General features: G+C 49.4%; 1 protein-coding gene across 2 annotated transcripts in view; it reads left to right on the top strand.

The window, feature by feature from the left end:
- The first annotated feature begins 284 nt into the window (after positions 1-284).
- CHRNG (cholinergic receptor nicotinic gamma subunit) overlaps positions 285-9,628 on the top strand; it is a 40,520-nt gene continuing 31,176 nt past the window's right edge. The window contains exons 1-5 of one of the 2 annotated variants that reach the window (XM_079978033.1): positions 321-417; positions 4,422-4,472; positions 5,861-6,000; positions 8,407-8,451; positions 8,779-8,888. In XM_079978033.1, the coding sequence (XP_079834159.1) occupies position 4,472; positions 5,861-6,000; positions 8,407-8,451; positions 8,779-8,888 (296 nt within the window). In that variant the 5' untranslated portion in view covers positions 321-417; positions 4,422-4,471. Of the gene's footprint in view, positions 418-4,421; positions 4,473-5,860; positions 6,001-8,406; positions 8,452-8,778; positions 8,889-9,628 lie in introns of both variants that reach the window. The other variant, XM_079978032.1, reaches the window with a different exon arrangement.

The following is a 9,628-nucleotide window of genomic DNA, read 5'->3' as shown; positions in this document are numbered from 1 at the left end:
TGTTCCTGGCACTGTCTCCTTGCTGCAGTTCTCCCCCAGCTCCACTGGGAAGATATGACTGCTGTCAATGGCTCAGTTCAGCTTGCATGCCCAAGGGGGTTGGCAGGGACAGCCAGCCCCCCAGCCCCCACCCCGCCTCACCTTCTCCACTCTGTTTTTCCAAAGGCAGTCATCCATCACCATCAAGGAAACAGCTGACAATGCAAGCACTCGTGGGACAGCTGGTCTGCCAAGTGGCTGAAAAGGAGGGTGTGGGGATAGGGGGGAGGAGGAGGATGGGAGAGGTGGGTTTCAGCTCAAAATAGTCCTCCAGACCCTCCCACACACACACTGCTGCTTGGGGTTAGTAAGGAAGACCGATCTGCGCCACCAGCATGGGTTGGCCTAGCCTGGTCCTCGCCTTCACCTTCCTCACAGGTAAGGAGGCTCGGTCCAGGTGGAACTCCTGGGCTCATGCTGATGCGCTAAAACGGAACTCGGAAGCTTTTCCTTGGGAGCGGGAAAGGGGAGGAATTGCTTGGAACTGAGATGAAATGCGAAAGTAGGAAACTCTTGTGGGGAATCAGATGGTTGGGAATGGTCTACACAGCTGGGCAGTGGGTCTCCATGGTCTCAGGCAGGGAACGGCCCCAGCAAAACCTGGAAGTGCAGGTGGGGGCTGACCCGGGGACCGTCTTAATGCAAAGCGGATTCTCTGCCCCTGAGCTATTGCCTAATGAGCAAGCAAGGGATGGGCAGACCCCGCCCTCGCCTCTGTAGCCTCCTTCTGTGGGGTAAAACAAAGGGGACATCAGAGGGATTTGTCATGGACACAATGCAGTTGGGGGGAACTAGGCACAAAATTTCATGGATTCGAGATGATGATAATAATAATAATAATAATAATAATAATAATAATAATAATAATAATAATTTATTATTTGTACCCCGCCCATCTGGCTGGGTTTCCCCAGCCACTCTGGGCGGCTTCCAACAGAGATGTAAAATACACTAAAATGTCACATATTAAAAACTTCCCTGAACAGGGCTGCCTTCAGATGTTTTCTGAATGTCAGGTAGTTGTCCATCGCCTTGACATCCGATGGGAGGGCATTCCACAGGGCGGGCGCCACCACCGAGAAGGCCCTTTGCTTGGTTGCCTGTAACTTGGCTTCTGGCAGTGAGGGAACCGCCAGAAGGCCCTCGGAGCTGGAGCTCAGTGTCCGGGCAGAATGATGGGGGAGGAGACGCTCCTTCAGATATACTGGACCGAGGCCATTTAGGGCTTTAAAGGTCAGCACCAACACTTTGAATTGTGCTCGGAAACGTACTGGGAGCCAATGTAGGTCTTTCAAGACCGATGTTATATGGTCTCGGCGGCCGCTCCCAGTCACCAGTCTAGCTGCCGCATTCTGGATTAGTTGTAGTTTCCGGGTCACCTTCAAAGGTAGCCCCACGTAGAGCGCATTGCAGTAGTCCAAGCGGGAGATAACCAGAGCATGTACCACTCTGGCGAGACAGTCTGCAGGCAGATAGGGTCTCAGCCTACGTACCAGATGGAGCTGGTAAACAGCTGCCCTGGATACAGATTTGACCTGTGCCTCCATGGACAGCTGTGAGTCCAAAACGACTCCCAGGCTGCGCACCTGGTCCTTCAGGGGCACAGTTACCCCATTCAGGACCAGGGAATCCTCCACACCTGCCCGCCTCCTGTCCCCCAAAAACAGTACTTCTGTCTTGTCAGGATTCAACCTCAATCTGTTAGCCGCCATCCATCCTCCAACCGCTTCCAGACACTCACACAGGACCTTTACCGCCTTCACTGGTTCTGATTTAAAAGAGAGGTAGATAAGATGATAGATAGATAGATAGATAGATAGATAGATAGATAGATAGATAGATGATAGATAGATAGATATAGATAGATAGATGATGATAGATAGATAGATAGATAGATAGATAGATAGATAGATAGATAGATGAGAGATAGATAGATGATAGATATAGGTAGATAGATAGATGATAGATATGAAACTGGAAAACAGGTAAGTGACACCTAAGGAGCATTTACAACACCTTTGTCCCTTTCAGTTTTAAGCTGCTCCTACCACAAGCCTAAGACTTGCCGATCAGAAGGTCGGAGGTTTGAATCCCCGCGACGGAGTGAGCTCCCGTTGCTCGGTCCCAGCTCCTGCCAACCTAGCAGTTTGAAAGCACACAGTGCAAGTAGATAAATAGGTACCGCTCCGGTGGGAAGGTAAATGGTGTTTCCGTGCGCTGCTCTAGTTCGCCAGAAGCAGCTTAGTCATGCTGGCCACATGACCGGGAAGCTGTACGCCGGCTCCCTCGGCCAGTAAAGCGAGATGAGCACTGCAACCCCAAAGTTGTCCGCAACTGGACCTAATGGTCAGGGGTCCCTTTACCCGTGGGTCATCTAGACCAACCCCAAGCAATGCCATGCTCCAGGGGTGCCCTGCCACGAAAGTGCTCACCTACGAGGGCTGGGTTGCAGAGGCAACACAATCCAAACAGAGAACCAGCCTAAGCCCAAGCAGGATCCAGAGACAAAGTCAGGCACGAGTCTGAGGTCAAGATCCCAGGGAGGCTGGGCAAGGAACAGCAGAGCAAGGCAGCAAGACCAGACTCGGGAGCAAGGAGCCAGAGAACACCATTGTTTCCAGCAGCTGGAAATCTCAGGAGGGATGACTTAACTGGGCCAAACTTGGGCTTCCTATCGATCAGCCACCTGACATCACAATGGAACGAGGTGCGAGGTGCTTTGAAGTCCCAAAGTTGGGATTTCCCCTTGCAAGACCCTGATAAAAGGGAGGTCTGTCTTCTCCCTTCCTGAGTCCAGGACCATCCGATTATGGCAAGGGAATGACTATTAAACTGCATAAAGGTAAAGGTAAAGGTACCCCTGCCCGTACGGGCCAGTCTTGACAGACTCTGGGGTTGTGCGCCCATCTCACTTAAGAGGCCAGGGGCCAGCGCTGTCCGGAGACACTTCCGGGTCACGTGGCCAGCGTGACATCGCTGCTCTGGCGAGCCAGAGCCGCACACGGAAACGCCGTTTACCTTCCCGCTGGTAAGCGGTCCCTATTTATCTACTTGCACCCGGAGGTGCTTTCGAACTGCTAGGTTGGCAGGCGCAGGGACCGAGCAGCGGGAGCGCACCCCGCCTCAGGGATTCGAACCGCCGACCTTTCGATCGGCAAGCCCTAGGCGCTGAGGCTTTAACCCACAGCGCCACCTGCGTCCCTATTAAACTGCATAGACAGGCCCTAAAATATCCTAGGTAGGAGCAAGTCCCCTATGAGGAAAGGTTGTGAAGTTTGCCTTCCTCCCTCAAAGTCATTGTGGATGGAACGTCCTGCTTGAGGGAGAGCAGCTGCTGGCCATGTCCATTAGCAAGCACGGGGGTGGCAGGTGCCAGCCGACAGTCACATTAAGAGTTTTCCAAAGTTCAGTCTCCCCTTGGAGCCGCCCACTCAGCCTCTCGACCCTGCTTGGCTCTATCAACTCCTCAGTAGGCAGCTGCAATTACCCTAATGAAGGCAATTTGCCAGCACTTCTCCCACACACTTCCCTTTTAGATTTTATTGGGCAGTTATCGTGGGCTAATAATTTGATAATGTACAGGATTAAAAAATAGTTAGCAAGGTAACCATCTGTGGACTAGACTAGACAGGGATAGATGGCAGGCGGAGCTGAGGGAGCTTTAATATTAATCCATTATTATTTATGGAATGCATTCCACCTGCCTCATTAAATTCCCATTTCTGCCCAGGGAGGGGAGTAAGTTGGGATTTGTGCAGGGGGTGGTTTTTCGCTTAGGGAGGCGGGGGATGATAAAGGTGGAACGTGATAAAGGTGTATGCAGATATGCTTGGTGTGGCGAAAGTAAAAAGGGAGATGTCTGCCTGTCTCTAGAAATTCAATTCGCTTTGAAATTAAAGGTGAACTCATCTAACCCGCAGTTTCTGAAAGAAGATGCAAACTGAAACACGGGCATCTTTCAGAATCCACACTTCTCCAAATTTTGCAATGCAATTTGGCAGTCAAGCAAAGTCAAGCAAAATTCGCCAGTCAAGCAAAGTAAAGCAAAAAAGCATGCACTAAACAGGGTAAAGTGTGCTTGGCAATACATATATCGCCATCCAAAATTGCATTATATGATGGAAAATTATTTGCAAAAAAAAAATGAACTGAATTGTAGAGTTGAAAGGGGTACCAAGGACCATCCAATCCCTGCAATGCAAGAATTAGGTAACATCACATGCAGAAGTGTGTACATTAGGAGGAATTTACATTAAAATGCTGGTTTGGGGTTGTTGTTTTTTAAAAAAAAGAATGCTGATGAAGAAATGTGGAGAACTGAAATTAGAAAAATGAGAAACTGAGAGAAACCAGAAATTTCAGATTTGTCTGTTCCTCCTCAGACGTTTCCTGATGAGATTGAACAGCAGTAAGTGCTGCAGAAACCAAAGAAAGTGATTTTCCTCACTCAGCACACATTTCATTCCCAGAACTCTCAGAGCCGGCCCTACCGTTGGGTCGAGTGAGGCAGCCGCCACATTCAGTAGATGCCTGATGTTGGGGAACAGCCATGAGATGTTGGAGGACAGAACTGGGTGTGCCACACTGCCAGCCCTGCACCCTTTGTCAACTCTCTGGTCCACACCTGGTCTTCTCTTGCCTTGACCACTATAACCTTCTGCTCTCAAGTCTCCCATTGTCCCACCTGGTTCCCCTCACAGCTACCCATCATTTAGCTGTCATTCACTCCTCTCATTACTCTGACGCCCCTCCTTAACCTGGCTTTCTGTCCACACCAAAATCCAGCACAGGATCCTTCTCCTTCTCTTCAGGGCCCTTGTCCCCCTTATTTCTCTGCTCTCATATCCTGACTCATCTCTGCCCGGGGTCTTTGTCCTCAAGCTCCGCCATCCTCAGGCCTCCTGCCCCCCTTGCAAGGACCCCCCCCCCATTTTCTTGCTTTCTGCTCCCCCTGTCTGGAGTCACTTTCCCAAACACCTGTGTGACGCCACCTCCTTCCCTTCAAATGCTTCCTCGAAACCCTCCTTTTGCGTGGCAAGTTCCCGCCCCCCCGGTGGAAATAATGACACAATTATTAAGGTTAATGGGCTAAATAAGGCCACAACTTTTATTGGTTACAGGTGATGAGCGGTATTGGCTTAGGCATTGGTCCTAACTGACTATATCCGACTTCAGCCCGTCCGCTAGAAGTCCGGGAAGGCTTAACCACCAGTAGGGGGAGTCCTGCTGGTGCACATCAACTAGGAACTCCCCCGGGGTCACTGATAGGGGGCGTGCCTTAGGCCCTCACCTCCATAGGCTTCGGACAGGGCCACGCCCCCCAGGATCCTTTATCGGACTACCCTTCAATATGTGGGGCAGGTGATGGCGCTTCCTCCCCTCTTCCAACTACAGAACAATACCAATGCTTAACCGCCAATACCAAGAAAGATGTGACGATTTGCTACGAGGTAGGCGGAAACCAAGTGGCTGGTGCCAATTTGCCAAGTGGAAAAATTCCTACCAGGCCCCTCAATGGCGACCAACCAAGGTCCATAGCAAGGTCAAAGAACGAAAACCTTATAGGGCGGGGAAAGCAGAAAGAGCTGGTAAGCAGCAAAGAGGGAGATCCCCGGCCACTCCTGCTTTAAATAAGGCAGGCCACACCCCCAGAGCCAGCTGATTGGCTGGCCAGGAGGTGACACGGCCGGGAATCCCCCCAGTCGTGCGGGGGCCGTGAAGCCCTCAACTCCACCTCCTCCGAAGAGCAGAAGTGGCTTTCCAAGGCACCTTTGGCTCTCCATACATAACAAAGAGTTGCTTCTTCATTGTCTTTCTCCAGTGGTCCTGAGCCGAAACCAGGAGGAGAAGCTTCTCAATGACCTGATGGCCAACTATGACCGCACGTTCCGCCCAGCCAAGGACGAGAGGGACATTGTTGACGTTTCGGTCAAGCTAACCCTCACCAATCTCATCACACTGGTGAGGAAGGAAGGAAGGAAGGAAGGAATAAAGGCTTTATTTCCTCTCCCCCATGCAACATATAGTTAAACTATGGAACTCCTTTCCACAGGACACAGTGATGGCTTTAAAAGATTAAATTCATGGAGGAGAGGGATATTGATGGCTATTTAGGGCATGTGACTGATTCTTGGGGGCACTGCAGAGGGCCCTACGACTGTCATGTAGAATGGAAAGCAAGAGGTAGATGAGGAATTTTGGCATTTCTTACGTTCTTCACATCTCATACCTAAAATATACATTTCAGAATTCTGTTGCTCACTAGCAAGGCTGCATGATCTAGTTCCTAAAGGAAGCACGAATGCATCTGCAGCAAGCTCCAATAGCAGGTGGAAATTTAAGGCTCAAGACAGATATATCATTTAAAAAATCACAGCAGGCTCTTCACACATGATGTGAGCCTGGCTTCCTGACTTGCACAGCAAACACACATTATATCAAGCTGAATGTAGCATCAGCCTCCAGTCTTGCCTCTCCTTTTAGCTTTAAGTATGTTCTCCATCATTTTTATTGCTCAAAGCACCCAATGTACATTTATCGGCTCGTACATTCAACCTTAGCCTTGTTTTCAAAAATGAAAGGAGGGAAACGTTTATAAACAGTCGCAAAAGTGGCGGTGCCTTGGGGATGTCGTCATGGGTACAAGCCAACTGGCACCCTTATTTATTTATTTTATTTTATTTTATTAAACTTACATACTGCCCTTCATCCGAACGGTCACAGGGTGGTTTGAAGCCACCTCTTGCTGCTTATTTCCACTGAAGTAGTCTCACTAAAGGCCAGGATGCAAAGATGACAGAGACTGCCTCTACAGCCCCCTGTTTGCTGTCAAAAGGTGTAGGTTATAAAAGTTCAGGGTAAGTTGTAGCAAGACTGGATCAATGTTACAGCTGTCCAACTGTGAGGGCGTCTCCACCTCCATCGTTAAACCTGGACACTGAGGTCCAACTCCGAGGGCCTTCTGACGGTTCCCTCATTACGAGAAGTGAGGTTACAAGGAACCAGGCACAGGGCCTTCTTGGTAGTGGCGCCGGCCTAGTGGAACGCCCTCCCTGTGGATATCAAGGAGATAAAGAACTACACAACTTTTAGAAGACATCTGAAGGCAGCCCTGTATCAGGAAGTTTTTTGTTTTATGCTGTTTGTACAGTGGTAACTTGGCTTACATACGCTTCAGGTTACATACGCTTCAGGTTACAAACTCCGCCAACCCAGAAATAGTACCTCGGGTTAAGAACTTTGCTTCAAGATGAGAACAGAAATCGCACGGAGGGGGTGTGGCAGCAGCGGGAGGCCCCATTAGCTAAAGTGGTGCTTCAGGGTAAGAACAGTTTCAGGTTAAGAACGGACCCCCGGAACGAATTAAGTACATAACCAGAGGTACCACTATATATCTGTTGAAAGCCACCCAGAGTGGCTGCAGCAACCCAATTAGATGGGCAGGGGTAAAAATATAATACAGTGGTACCTTCAGTTGCGAATGGGCTCTGTTCTGAAGGTCCGGCCGGGTCCTGAGGTTTCCACAACCCGAGGATCATTGTTCTGCATATGCGCACGGGGAGGTAGACCGCTTCTGTGCATGTGCATGCGGCAAAACCCGGTCCGATACTTCCGAGTTTGCCACTTTTGTAATGTGAAGTTTATGTAACCAGAGGCTTATGTAAAGCCGAGGTGCTACTGTAACCATAATAAGAGCAGCAGCAGCAGCAGCAGCAGCAACACTCACCTTTTCTCTGCTCTTTCCAGGCACGGCCCACTCTTTAAAGTTCTGTGTATGAGCATCATTCCCCTCCCCTCCAGAGCTTTCTCTGTGGAAACCTGCTCTTTGAAGCTCAGTTGGAGCAAATGGCAATTGACAGAAAAACTGAATTAACATTTGCTCTGATTTAGCATTAAAGAGCGGGTTTTCCTGGAGCAAAAAAACAAGTGTGCTCAATCATGGAACTTTTAAGCATGGACCTGTGCCTGGAAAGAGCAGGGCAAAAGGTAAGTGTGGATAAGACCTTAGATCAGTGTTTCCCTAACTTGGGTCTCCAGCTGTTTTTGGACTACAACGCCCATCGTCCCTAGCTAGCAGGGCCAGCGGTCAGGGATGATGGGAACTGTAGTCCAAAAACAGCTGGAGACCCAAGTTTGGGAAACACTGCCTTAGATGGTTTTCAAAGGAGGTTTCATGGAGGATAAGGCTACAAGCCACGACCTAGATGACTTTAAAAGGGAGAGAGGGCTCTTGTGCTCAGATCAGGCTTGTGGGTTTGACACAGGCATCTGGCTGGCCACTGTGAGAACAGGATCCTGCACTAGATGGACCTGATCCAGCCACAGGGTTCCTCTTACATTCTAACTCTGTCTCCTCTCTTTTTCCAGAATGAGAGGGACGAGGCTCTCACAACCAACGTTTGGGTAGAACTGGTAAGAGAAGCAGCCCAAGCTTCACCTGTTATCTTTTATGTGTTGCAAATTATGGACCCTTTAACTCCGCCTTTCCTACCCTGGAAGTCTTAAGAGCTAGTAACTTAATTTTTGGGGGGGGTGGGGGTGGGAGACAAATCCAGGGATACTGATGATTTTCCTAGCATCCTGGATTCTGGGTCTGGGAACTCTACTTGTGCCTCTAGTTGAAATTTACCCTGGATTCAAATTTACCAGGAAGGAAGTCAGCCTCAAGACAGTAGCATGTTCCATTGCGAAATATCCACCAGGCCGGCCAGTGTGATTAACTGATTTCTTTGTTGGCAGAAATGGCACGATTACCGCCTGCAGTGGGATGCGGCTGATTACGACAACATCAAGTGTTTACGAATCCCCTCCACCAAGGTGTGGCTGCCAGACATTGTCCTGGAGAACAAGTCAGTATCCTAAAGGGTTGTTCTCTTCCACCTCCTCCTCTTCCTCCTCCTCCTCTTCCTCCTCCAGCTCATCTGCCAGCTGGCTGCAGGTGAACGGGATTCCCCTTCTGTAGATAGGAGATGTGACCTAGCATGTCTCCTTGTAGCCAGGTAGCTTACTTGATCTTGGTGGGGTCCTCCTGGGCTCTTTCCACAAATTAGTTCCCAGAGAAATTGTTGAGTTTTGGGGGGAAAGAGTAGCCTTCACCCAGAAGGAGGCAGTTTCTTTCTCTAATTCAAAGAATCGTAAAATTGAAAAGTTGGAAGTGACCACAGTGATCATCTAGTCCAACCACTATCAATGCATGAATCTTTTGCCGAACATGGGGCTTGAACCCACAAACCTGAGATTAAGAGTGTCAGGCTCTACCGACTGAGCCCTCCCTCATGAACTAATTAGCTGGAAGAACAATTAAAACAGAGCTTACAAGCAGCATTTAAGATTGCATTATATGAGCTAGCAATGTCCTTCCTCATAGAAGATCCTTTTAATAAAATTGGTGGGGAACCTCCAGCCCTTGAGTGTATTTTAGGTCCCAGAAACATCTGGATTTGGCCCACAAGGGCTTTTGGGGCAAACTATGCCCACCTGTCTGTTACCAGGCAGATGCCATATGGCATTAGGTGCCGAGAGCTGTCACATCTGATCTAAGTACACTGATCTTGGCACTAAGCACCGCACAACAGTGACTGGAGATAAT

Source organism: Podarcis cretensis, assembly GCF_951804945.1.
Source record: "Podarcis cretensis genome assembly, chromosome: 5".
Lineage (NCBI taxonomy): Eukaryota > Metazoa > Chordata > Lepidosauria > Squamata > Lacertidae > Podarcis > Podarcis cretensis.
This window is presented reverse-complemented; position numbering and strand designations above follow the sequence as displayed.